This window comes from Lytechinus variegatus, chromosome 1 (genome assembly GCF_018143015.1).
Source record: "Lytechinus variegatus isolate NC3 chromosome 1, Lvar_3.0, whole genome shotgun sequence".
In the NCBI taxonomy this organism is placed as follows: Eukaryota; Metazoa; Echinodermata; class Echinoidea; order Temnopleuroida; family Toxopneustidae; genus Lytechinus; species Lytechinus variegatus.
Window position 1 is genome coordinate 62,039,221 of NC_054740.1, and position 13,375 is coordinate 62,052,595.

The window sequence follows — 13,375 nt, forward strand, 5'->3', positions numbered from 1 at the left end:
AATGAGAATTTTGGTGCAGTTCAGCAAAGCTTTTTTAAGTGATTTCTAATTGATAAGACAGATATTTTGATTTAGGCTTTAATTTCCCGCTATAGAAAGCATAGCGAGCAAGTGGTTTTGAAAAAAAAAAATCAATTTTGAAGTTGTAAAACTCGATTTTGGGTCAATTTAATGGTGCCAATCACTGTTAAAAGGGCATTCTTGCGAGATGTTGTAATAAGAAATGAAATTTAGATATTTTGAGCTGTTTTTGTAATCATGAAAAAGGTGTGCATCTTACTAAACAAATTAACGCGAGCACAAAACACAAGTAGAAATTTTTACTGACCAGAAAAGGAAGCTGTTCTGGACTGCATTTAGTGACTCATAAATAGGATACATAACTCACCAATCAAAAAAATGCGAGCGCAAAGCGCGAGCTCAAAAATTTGTAATATTCCGATCTAAACACTAGACATTCTAAGCATTTTTTTGTGTAAATTGAATGTGAACCTTACTTAACAATAATTTATGCAAGCACAATCCAAAATTTGTTGATTTTGAAACCTAAAATTTTGCTCTGTATGCCATGCTTGGCCCCTCAAAATTTTTGGCTCATCATGCCATTGATGCCATAGCCCATTTGGAAATGACAAAATTGAAGTTTGTGTTCAAGTTTACCGAATCTTTTCAGAATATCATTAAGACTTAAAACATTCTTGTTGGTCAAAGAAAATAATACAAGGAAAACCTAATGGAATAGAAATCAACCTTGTTATCATTCTTTAGAGTAAGCTATTTTTAGAGTATGAAAATTGTCAAAATTGCAGTCAGATCTGTCAGAATTAGTCCTGTCATCAAATCACTATAATCAGTGGCGTACCGTGGGTCACGGCATTGGGGGGCACCAGCAAAAACTTGGAATTGCCTAGTGAGCGCGCAAAGCGCTCCCAGTTGCCAGGTATACTGAACTAATAGAGATATTTTTATAAGGACAGTGCCAATAAACGGACATGTATCTCACTAGTCAAATAATGCGAGCGCGAAGCGCGAGCTTAAAATTTTTGATATTCAAACCTAAAAAGGGACATTACAATCAATCTTTTGTAATCATGATACGTACCTGTCTCGTTAAATAATGCGAGCGCGAAGCGCGAACTGAAATTTTTGCAAATATTGACCCCAAACAGGAAGATTTTAAGGACTATATTTTAGGAATCTTTTATCTATTAAGATTATACACATCTCACCATAGTCATCTAATGGGAGTGCCAATAAGCGCTTGCTGATTTTGTTAGAATTACATCCAAACATGCACATAAAGCACTTGTAATCATGATTAACAATTAACATACCCATCTCACTAATCAAATCTTGCGAGCGTGAAGCGCGAGCTGAAAATTTAGGAAATTCAGACCTGAAGAGGGGCATTTTAAGGCTTGTTTGTAGGAATTCAAGAAGGACTTACATAGTTCACTAACCAAATGATGCGAGCGCGAAGCGCGAGCTGAAAATTTTTGATATTCAGATCAGAAAACAGAAAAAGGAACATTTTAAGGACTCATTCTAGGAATTGATGGAGAGCAGACATCTTTCACCAATCCACTACTGCGAACGTAAGCACGGACAGGAAATGTTTTATATTAAGACCTTAAAATGGGACAATCACTTAAAGTATTCATGAAAAAGAAGCATACTTTTGTACATGTAAAAGAATAACTCGAAGTGCGAGGAAATATATTTGGTAGTTTGGTGTATATTGACTTGAAAACGGGAGGTTTTAGTATAACAGGATTCGTAAACAGACAATGGGAGCACCAGGAACAATGAAGACATATGCCCTGAGCAAATAATGTTTCATTTATATGAAAAAAATGTTTCTTATGTAATGTAACATAACATAATTATAACATTATAATGAACATTGTCTTCTTTCCCATTACGTTTCTCTTCCTTTCTCCCTCTTTTCCTCCTTTTTTTTAGTCAGCCGATGGGGGGGGGGGCACGTGCCCCCATGCCCCCTGTAGTTGCGCCACTGACTATAATCCTAATCATAATTATTATCATTATTATTGATATTGTCATTATCCTTATTAGTCATGATTACGTCATATTACCAATAAATAATATTAATTTTCATCACTTCTCTTTGTTACATAATTATGTGATGATAATTGCAATTGATGGCACTGCTAAGTACACATACTGCTTCTGCTGCTGCTGACCGGTAGTATTTAGTGTCATTAGATGTACAGAACAATTGAAACATTTATAATTACTTGTATAAAACAAATGAAAGTACAAAATACAAAATGCCTTGAAAAAGCCTTGAAAATGCCTTGAAAATGCCTTGAAATTTCAAGGCTCAAAATCCTCAAGGCCAAGGCCAAGGCCCTCTCAAGGCCAAGGCCTGAATGTTCAAGGCCAAGGCTTTGAAAAAATAGGCCTTAAGGCGCCTTAAGGCCAAGGCCGAGCATCAAGGCACTACAACACTGATATTAAATACCACTGAACAACGTATTTAAAGCACATAACAAAATTCTTATCACAATGTAGGTATTACATTCAGGTTTTCTAATTCAAAGGTTTTTTTATTTCAGCTGAGGCATAGAATTTCATTGCTACTGTATCAGCTGCAATATACAAGCATCAGGACCACACTTAAGTTTGTGAAGGCATATTATGTAAGTATGCAAGTATGGATAGTTATCAATTATCTTGCAGTTGCTATAATACTGTCAAACTTTGTAATTTCTCATTTTCATGAAATTAAGGTAAGATGTGTCAGATAGATTGTCCACAATAGCAATAATGATAAAATTATAATCAAGATATTTTGCATTCATTTCAGCCTTGTGAGGGCTATCAATGGCCTTTAAAGTCAATGCATTCACAATTACAATCACGAACTTAAACAGTAAAGATAACTTCATTCTGAACTGTAATAACAGCAGCAGGTATGTATGGCTAATCAACAAAATGAATACAAGAGATATAAAAATAGATACATCTCATGGTGGGTTTTGCAAAGTTCAGAATTTTTTTTTTTATTCAGTCAAATGGACCAACCTTTGGTGTTTCAGGGTCCGACTCCGTCTCAGGTTCTGAGATGTCATCTTCATCCACTCCGCTGCTCTCAGCTCCTTCAGATTCATCATCACTTTCAGGTTTGAATTCATCTCCTAAAATATACCAAAGGTCAAGTGTCGAACATAAAGTAAATATGTTAGACAGTGAAAAATAAGTACTCCTGCGAAGCCATTTGTCAATCGCTTAGAGCAGTATTTACTGATCATGCAATGTACAAGTTGCAGTTGATCATCAATTGTCATCATGTAGAGAGTGACCCAGTGTATTTATTGGTGGACTGTGAAACAGGGTCATGGGTTCGATTCCTAGCCAAATGACAAAATTTCATTCAGTAAGAAATTGACCTACATTTTGCTGCACTCAACCCAGAAATGCTTGTGCACTGTAAAAGGATTGCTGGGCTAAGCTAGGGTAATACTATTCAAGACCTTTGGAAGCCCATAAAGACTTTGAATTACATGATATTCGGGATACAAGTCCTGAATGATATCATCATCAATTTCATCATCATCACCATCATCATCATCAACACCATCATCATCGTTGTCATCAATACCATTACCATCATCCTCATCATCGTCATCATCATTATTATCATACTATAGAATATGACAAAACATAAAGTCTACTTAGGAAACTTAAATTGTACATATACCTGAACTATCACTGTCAGAGGCAACCATGATTCTCCTTCGTTTCTTCTTCTGTGTGCTCATGGCTTTCTTAGCAGCTGCCCTTGGCTTTCTTTTACTGCTTGTGATGTTGTCTTCACTTGCACTGCCGTCACTTGCATCTGTCAAATGTAAGAGTATTGTCAGCAGACAAGAGCAAATCTCTAAAGTTTAGCTAAACACTTGGCTAGATACCCCTTACCCAAAAGCATCATCGACTCTGGACTAAAAACCCATGAAGAAAAGACAGAATAACAAAAAAGGGGAATTTCTGCAGTGGTGATACAACATTTGCCCCTGCGACAATCACTCCGGTCTTTATTTCATCTCAGATGTAGGGTTAGGTTTGCAATATGGTTTATGTCAGGTTAAGGGTGTGGTTTAGGGTAGGGAATAGTGTTAAATCCAAGATTGACATTTATAGTCATCCTATTAGTGTGTAGATTTTAGAGCAGAGCAATTGTGGCTGAAGCAAATGTCATGGGACCATTTCTGAATTTCCCTAAAATGACATTTCTGAATAGCCCAGACATAAACAACAAAATATTCTTTTTGTTAACACAGGGATAAAGAGGTCAATATTGCACTTCTATTTTGAATGAAATGGGATCAAGCTTTATTAGAAATATATAAAACTATTGCAAATAATAATGCAGCTATTAGGGAAAAAAATAAAGAATACATTATCACTTCATTTAAACCAGGTTGTGTACATAAGAGCTACAGATATCAGCAGAAATAAAATCATGTTGACTCTTCACTCATCCTCTAAATAAAATTCACCTTCAATCTCCATCTCATCCTCCTCCTCCTCCTCCTCATCTTCATCTTCTGATGGAACATGGCAGACAACGAGTTTCATCCTTTCCTCCCTTTCTTTCTTGAGTGCCTCATCGGCCTGATCCATTCCCCTCCTCACGTCTGGTTTGGTGGTGTGGAACTTGCAGCCAAACTGGCATTCCTTGGCCTGGCTCCCTTTGTAGGGATCTACAAGTCTTTACAAAGTATGTACAATAATCATTCATCATCAACATGATCATACTAATATTTTTTACAAATCACCTGTTCATTGATAAATCATAGATTGACAAAGGATATGTATCCAGGACATTCTTTAACAGAATAACGATATGTTTGGTTTTTTTACTATGTGTTTTTGTAAACAACTTCATGTAAGGGTGGATTCCCAAATAAAGAAGTTTCTAGATGCCATGCCCTGCACACCATCTGCCCAAGCTGGCAAAGGGTGAATTAATCATACATTCAATTCGTTAATTTATTCAAGTTTCCAAGGGATCAACAAAATGAAATAAAAATTTCACAAAGAACCAAAACCCTACATTTACCATACTTCAGAATTCAAATATCTAATTCACTCAAAATCTCACTTTAGCAGCAAATCAAGAATACATTATGAGCAAGATGGAAGATAGTTTTCTACATACTTGTCACTGATCCAGGCACGACTAGGTGGGTCATCAAAGAACTGGACATGTACGAGCCCTCGCTTGCCATCCTTCTTGATGCATTTCTCGAGAGTGGGGTGGTTGCAAACAAGGCTGGGCCACCAGGGATATCCTTCTAGTCTGGCCCAGACCAGATCCCCAGGGGTAAATGTCTGGTGTCCATCTAAACATGGAATAGAGACCAAATTAGAAAGGTTGGGGTTAATCAAAAGGGATAAAGAGTATTGCAGAATATCAATAGGATATTGTTTTTAATTTCTCTTGGGTAAAATGGATGCAGATGAGTCTTGGCCACCTGCTATCTTGCCTGGCCTGGCCCAGACGTGAAAGCATTCTTCCAAGACACTATTTCTTATAGTATAAGGATGTGGAAATGGCTGTCCAAAGATGCCATCAAATGTCTAACATTAACCCCAATTCAAGCAAGTGATTCAGGAAACCAAATTCTCCTACATGTAGGTCATGACACACTCGTTTTCCTGCTGCGCTGTACATAGCCAATGTATTGCTCTTAACTGCACAAGTTCAACATCTGCCAAAAGTATGACAATACACCGGAGGCAGAGGATGACTGTACAGTACTAAACTTACAGAAGAAAAGTCATGCATAACTTCATTAGTTCTAAGGCACACAAGATCATATATAACACTAACACAGTCAAAACACATAATTTCACCGATTTAATAGTGTTTCTGAGCATGTCTCAGGAAATCATAGTATGACCACTTGCCATCGGCAATCACCCTCTCCATCCTGTTTTGAATCAATGAAACAAAGTAAAAAAAGGTCTTATTTTAAAGTAAACCCTTGTATTAATATATTCATTAATCTTCTCCGGAAGTGAGGAGTGTAGTGAGCTAGTCAGTCGGGATGTGGACTCTTTGGCAGTGGAGGAAATGGTCTCTGTGATGTGACCTGCTCAACAGCAATGTCGATAGCTGCCATTTCTCCATGAAAACTAGTTAACTAAACTGCTTAACTAACTTCATAAGTTCTAAAGCAAACAAGATCATATATAACATTAACACAGTCAAAACACATAATCTCACTGATTGAATCATAATAATATGTCTTGGACCATGTTTACTACCGTTTTCATACTGAAGGCGAAGTGGAGTTACTCCGGAATAACTCCGGATTGAGTTTATACGCTTGTACTGCGGACCGACTTTAAACCCCCTTTCATATTGGCAAGCACCGCAGCGGTGTATCTGCAGTCGTTGCCATGGTTTCCAAGCGAGTTCGCGCCATACGTGTGGCGAGATCACAGCGATAATCGCATACCGCATTTCCGGTGCGGAGTAACTCCATTTGTAACCCTCTTCTCGAAGTGGGTTGAGTACTCCGCTTTGAATACAGATCGAACTAATCTCAGAATTTTCATATTGCCCTCCAAAGTGGAGTAACTCCTCCTGGACTCCGGACTAACTCCACTTCGGCTCTCACTATGAAAGGGGTATTAGGAAATTATAATATGACCACTTGCCATCAGCAACCACCCTCTCCATGCTATTTTGAATCAATGAAACATACTACGAGCCTTTAAAGTAACACTTTTGAATTGAATCAAACAAATTAATTTCTTAATTCATCAAATGTAGTTGAGCTCATTTTTTTTTCTTTCACCACATGGCACATTACTAGTCTTAGAATCTATTTCCATCATCAAAGACATTAGAGTTTTAATCTGAAGTACATTTGTAGGGTGTCTGAAGCCACTCTGAAAAGTGTCAGCATAAAACAGGCTGATTTTTTTTTTGGGGGGGGAATGGCACAAATTTGGGGGCAAATTCAGCCCGCAAGAAACTTCTGTGATCTGAATTTATTTTCAACTCATGTTTAAGATGTTGGAAAGAAAAAATGCAGGTGCTTATTTTGATGCTAAGGACTGGTTTAGAGGATCATTAGAAATGAGGATCAAGAGATAAAATTTATCGCTAACCCTCTTATTTTTGTGTATGCTGAGATTGCCACTTCCCATGCATTTACTGTGAGATGTTGATGTTGTTCGCAGTGGATTGTTGTTGTTCGTAGTCGGTCGTTCAGTAGTGTGTACGTACGTGCCGGGTATGGCGGGCCGTTTATTATTTCTTCATTGCATACCCCCCCCGGCCCGGCCATGACTAGTCCCGGGTCACGTGACACCCCGACGGCTTTAGGTAGGCCTATACCATTATTCTATACCACCCCCCCCCCCCCCCCCCGGCCCCTATATATCGCATGATACCCCATTGGTAAATACAACTTTACATCTACTACATAGGCGACTGGCGTGTAGCTGTATACTACTTACTAGTCCTATAATAATGGCATTAACGGCCCGCCATACCCGGCACGTACGTACGCACTACTGAACTACCGTTAACAACGGTCTTGGAGCTGTTGCCTGAAGTTTAATACCAACCTAAAATAATTTATTTAGACCCCTAAAATACAGGATTGGCGATCTGTTCAGTGTTTGTCGATTGTCAAGTAGTTCATTTTGTGAAATCTGGTCACCCTGCCCCCCCCCCCTCCCCCCTCCTCCCTTCACACAAGAGGCCAATACTATTCTCCGTGCAAGCAATTCTTATGTACACATTTTCAATGAGGACATCACCATTCTGTGACAAATTAATTCATATTGCACGCACGGCAAAATCCCCAGGTGCCAGACTGTACACCGTTGCGTTGAGTAGGACTCACTAGTACCGTAGGAGGCAATCTACTTACTTGTAAAAACAGATTTTGACGATATTTTTTCCTTTGCACTCTCTTGAGGTGAAACGGGTTTATCTGTTTCTGCCTTGTCCCCTGCTTTGGGTGATGTTTTCTCTGTTTTTTTACCTGGTATCTTGGTAAAATAGGAGAATAAGGTCGCCATTTTAATTCAAAATCACCGCTCCAGCAAAGTTTCCAGAGCGCATGGACCTGGCTGTACCTCCATGCAGAGCGCGAGTAAATTATAAACACGTGTTTTCTTCCGTTTTCGCGCGAAATTCTGAAAACGTAAACACAGCTGAGTGCGCCGTGCCAAGAGAAATAGGGAAAACCCCTATCCGATCACACACTGCTTCCCCGGGCATTTTTTTTTTTGTTCGGATTAATTCTGTTCCAATTTTCTGGGCATTTTCTCGAGGCATCCGGCGAGCCAAATTGCAATAAACCCTGAACCACTGGCGTACAGATGGGGGGACTGGGGCCATGGACGCCACAAAATTTTCACGACCAAGAAAAAAAGGGGAAGAAAGAAAGATTAGATTTTTTATAAAGGTCAAGATTTTTGATTGATCGCTTCGCTCGCTTGCAGCTTATCAGAACAACTTTCCCCATACGCCTGGCCCCTTCAAAAGCGTCAATATTATTGAATTTTTTAAAACATCTTTGTTATTTGGGAGCTCAGCTACACAGACCTCTAGCGGCCATCTCACACACATTCCCTGGGCTAGGGACCTGTATCCCCTCCCCCCCCCCCCCCATAACAGAAAAAACTCGGACTTTAATTGTGAATTATTGCACCGAGGTCGTATTGATTACTAGATTCTGCCGAGATTCTGATTATGTTCAAAACTTAAACCTATATTCTGATGTTTGGGGTATATAGGTTCCATGTCTATAGTGTAAACGCCTTCAGCATGTATGGCCATGTGGCTAAGTTACTAGGAGGATGAGAGGAAAAGGAGATGAGGAGGGGAGGGGGATGGTGGCAGATGGAGCAGCCATTTGCGGATCCGGAATTCGAAGCCGGCCGTGCCCCCCCCCCCTCTTGAGAGGTAGTTAAAATTTGTAATGAAAAATGCTGTTAAAACAGAAGTGCCCCAACCCCTTTGGAAGTGAAGATCTTTCTTTGCATGTCAATTTTTTTTCATGGCCCGAAAACCTTTTTTTTTTCTTTTTTTCTTGTCAAAATAATTTTTCCTCGGAAATAATGTGCCCCCCCCCCCATTGCAAACTATATAGAAGCCGCATAATTCCAAATATTACACAGGATTTTAGTTTATAAAGGGATACTTCGGGCTGAAGATATTTATATCTTAATAAATTGGTGGCGTTGATCCTGGGGGGGGGCTAGGGGGCACAGTTCCCCCACCCCCACTTTCTGAAGCACTGAAAACCTGAAAAGTGCCTTAAAGATGCCACCAAGTGCCCTTTCTCGTATAAGTGCCAATTTCTTTCTCCAAAAAATGCCCCTTCACGGACGTGTTCGGTGTAGTCTGCTGGGCAAACCCTTCACTCGAGTAAAGGGTCTGAATTGCAGCCTACTCATGCCTTCTGTACTGAAGGCATTCTCGCTCAGTACTGTATTGGAACAGCAAGTTTTGTATGTGCTTGTCTTTGCGTGGAGGCACACTTGTTGATCAAAGTTCCAATCAGGGTGTGTGCCAGCAGACTATGTTCGGTAGTGTACCCTTTTCAACTGAGAAGGACCCGTTCATTAGTATGTGTTAGCAAGTGCCATCTCGAATCTGTGCCAATTTTTACCAAAAATTCACCCCAACGAACGTGTTCTGTGCTCCTTTTACATGAGGACGCGGTTTATGTCTGAGCAAGTGTTCCCTTGCTTTCTTATAGGTGCCTTTTCTCGTATCAGTGCCCCCTTTTACCCAAGGAAAGTGCCCCTCGCGAACATTTCTTGTGCCCCTTTCACCCGAGAAGGATTCGTTAAAACTTTTATGCCGTTAGCAAGTGCACTTTTGCTATTTATAGGTGCCCTTTCTCGTAACAGTGCCCCCTTCCCCCTTTTACCCAAGAAAAGTGCCCCTCATGCACTGTTCTACTTGTTTTACCTGATGAGAAGAACCTGTTTTATGTGTTAACAAGTGCTCATTTGCTTTCTCATATAGGTGCCTGTTCTTGATATCAGATAAGTTGTCCTGAAAACCACTGTTTTCGCGCCCGATGATCGCCCGGGATTTTCAAAAAAAAAAATTGCCGTGTTTTCCTTCTGCAAGTGCATAACGAATGAAAAAAAAAAAATACTGCCTAAAGTTTCATGAGTCGTGTGGGTGGGGTAGATAATTTTTTTTTCTTTGTAGTAAGATTATGGCCGTACGCAGCGGGGGGGCACGGGGGGTAGTTGCCCCCGAAATTTGAAAGCTCACATATTATTTTACTGCAGATTTTCACAAAGTTCACCAACAGTACTGCGTACAAAATCCATCAATTTCACTTGAAAAAATGCAAAAGCGCCTCAATGATAAAGTCGGTCGCTTCGCTCCCTCGCTTTCGATTTTTTTTTCCAAAAAGTTTATGTGTGCTGCCCCCACCAGCGAAAAATTTCTCCATACGGCCATGTTTAAGATAATGCCCCTTTCGAAAAAAAGTGTCCTTTTTCCCAGTGCCCCCTCTCGCTTTTAAAAAGAGTAACATTCACAAAGCAAAATGCTGAAAATTTCATCAAATCGGATAACAAAAAACGAAGTTATTTGATTCTAAAAATTTGCTTTATTCAAGTGAAACCGTTCTAGGCATGTCTTCATAAGTGTTAATTCGGTGGGCTGATGATGTCGCATCCCCACTTCCTTTTTCTCATGTTATACATGAAATTATATTTTTTTCATAAATGTGTAAAATATAATGTGTCACCATTATGATGAAATAAGTTGCAGCAATAAATAACTAATGCTGAACCCACCTAACTATATTATATTCATAAAGAACCGTTTCACCGGAAGATTCACTAACTTTGTTATTTGAAATCCCATTTTGATCAAATTTTCAGCATTTTTCTCTTTGAATTTACTATATTTATTGAGATTTCAGCCTGGAGCATCCATTTGACGGTAAAGTTTTATTTTTGACAAGTTGCGGCGCGACTTTCCACTAACTTTCATGGTTTACCCTAAAAAATGAACTTTTGCATTACGTTGCACTAGTTCGTGAATACTTCACTATTTTCATTGTAAAAATTGAAATGATATACGTTTTCAGTAGTGACAGCCTATATAGGCCTATACAACCCAAATAAAAACTTGTTCTTGCAGGAAAAAGAAAAATCAGACAAATTGATAGGTGAAAGTTTGAACAATGAAAGTTGTAAATATTTGTAATGACTAGATACCCATGGAGACTTCCACTGCGTTTACACGCTGAACTACAGCTCGCGGTTCAGAACCGCGAGTCGATGCAAGTTACGCGTTAAAAAAGCCGATGCTGCATCGGCTCGTGGTTCAGAACCGCGAGCCGATGCAAAAGCCGAGTAAGTGTAAACACGGTATTCATTGGCCTGTGAAGCGCGGTGCTATGGGTGCTGAAGGGTGCTGAAGCATCCCCCTTCCCAGATTTGTCTGGGGATGCTGCGTTTGTTATTTACCATAGGCAGCACCCCATTCAAAATCTGGTTGATATGCTATATAGAAAGTAGGATTTTTAATCAAAATTACATTCCTTTTGAAGTTGAAAAAAAATTGTTGTTGTTTTTTTTGGGGGGTGTAATTTTAGCTAATTTTGTTTTTAAAGTAGTACCCCCTCTTAATATCCTTCCCAGTATAGGGACCTGCAATCGAGGGTCTCATTTCTTACTCACTGATGGAAAAATATAATAGCCACAATGCCTACTACAATGATAAAAAAATATTTATTTATTCAGAATGTTTTAAAAAGATTAGCACAGTCAGCAAAACACTTGACTGATTGGTCCCTTTATTATACCGCTATAATATACAGACATACAAAAAAGAGAGCAAAACTAAAAGTCGCCATGACAATGGTGGGGGTTTATATACACTTGTAGATAATGCATTTTATTCATAAAAAAAACCTACTTCAATGATGGAAATATTTATTTGTTTAAAATGTTTTAAAAAGATTAGCACAGTCCGAAAAACATTTGACTGATATAGGGCCCTTTAATATACGGTAAATATACAGACATATAAAAAAGAGAGCAAAAATAAAAGTCGCCATGATATTGTGTGGTTTAGATACACTTGAAGATGATGCATTTTTTTCATTAAAGCATGAACATAAATAAACCGTTTCTAAAATTTTGAAACGTCTTAGCTTCGTTCTACATCCGATTCCGATGAAATTTCAGCATTATGCTTGTTTAATTTTTTTTCTCTCTTTCAAATAAACTTCTAGGAGGACTTGCCCTATTTTCTTTCGGAAATTTAGTAAGGAAAACATGCAGTGAAGGGGGTGGGGTTCTTCTTTTTATTTGGCAACCAGTTAGCTTGACTATTTTCGCCATCATGAATATTATTATTCACGTTTGCTTTCTTTGAAAAATATATATATATATATTTATAAAGTAAAATTTAAGATATTTCTTTCTTCTTCTTTTTCTCTTCTTTTTTTTTTCTAGGATGAATCAGTGATCAAGTCTTTCTCTATACAATTGCTTTTACTGCATGCCATGGTATGGTAGGCCTACTGATGGTAGTATAGTTATTTTTATTTGTCAATTTATGACATTATTTGTCATATTGATGAACATAATTTTTATGTCACGAGAAGGAACATAATGATAATTAAAAACAAATAATAACTCGATTTCCCTCCTTTCTCATCCCCCCGATCCCCTCGTAGGTTACACTTCGTAATTCCGAAGGTTCATAATTCCGAAAGTTCTTTATTCCGAAGGTTCGTAATTCCGAAACACGTAAATTGCCTATATACCTCGATGTTCGTTAATCCGAAAACGAAAAAGGGTTCGTTAATCCGAACATTAATTTTGTGGCGTTATTCCGAAAACGAAATAAGGTTCGTTGTTTCGAAGGTTCGATAATCCGAAAACGAAATAAGGTTCGTTGTTCCGAAGGTTCGTTAGTCCGAAAACGAAATAAGGTTCGTTGTTCCGAAGGTTCGTTAATCCGAAAACGAAATAGAGTACGTTATTCCGAAGGTTCGTTAATCCGAAAACGAAATGAGGTTCGTAATTCCGATGGTTCATTAGTCCGAAAACGAAATAAGGTTCGTTAATCCGAAAATTGAATAAGGTTCGTATTTCCGAAAATGAAATTAATTCATAATGGTAACAAGAACGGTGCTGTTCTTGCAAGATAATCGATATTATGCAATGATAATGTGCTGTGGCCAAAGCATGTAGGCGCCCGGATCAAACATACGCTTAATTTCGATTTTATCTGAGCAAATGCTGCCCAAACAAAAAATTAATGGTTTAAAGATGCAGCTATGGGATTAAGTAAGAAAAAAAATTTCCCATTTTGGAAAAATTAGCATTTCCC

At 38.6% G+C, this 13,375-nt stretch overlaps 1 protein-coding gene across 1 annotated transcript in view; it reads right to left on the reverse strand.

The window, feature by feature from the left end:
* Positions 1-8,076, reverse strand: part of LOC121419002 (DNA mismatch repair protein Msh6-like) — a 52,574-nt gene extending 44,498 nt beyond the window's left edge. Inside the window, exons 1-5 of the mRNA XM_041613265.1 lie at positions 7,920-8,076; positions 5,186-5,369; positions 4,524-4,735; positions 3,725-3,862; positions 3,049-3,161 (exon numbers count right to left, since the gene is read on the reverse strand). Of these exons, the coding sequence (XP_041469199.1) occupies positions 3,049-3,161; positions 3,725-3,862; positions 4,524-4,735; positions 5,186-5,369; positions 7,920-8,070 (798 nt within the window). The 5' untranslated portion in view covers positions 8,071-8,076. The remainder of the gene's footprint in view (positions 1-3,048; positions 3,162-3,724; positions 3,863-4,523; positions 4,736-5,185; positions 5,370-7,919) is intronic.
* Between the last annotated feature and the right edge of the window lie 5,299 nt (positions 8,077-13,375).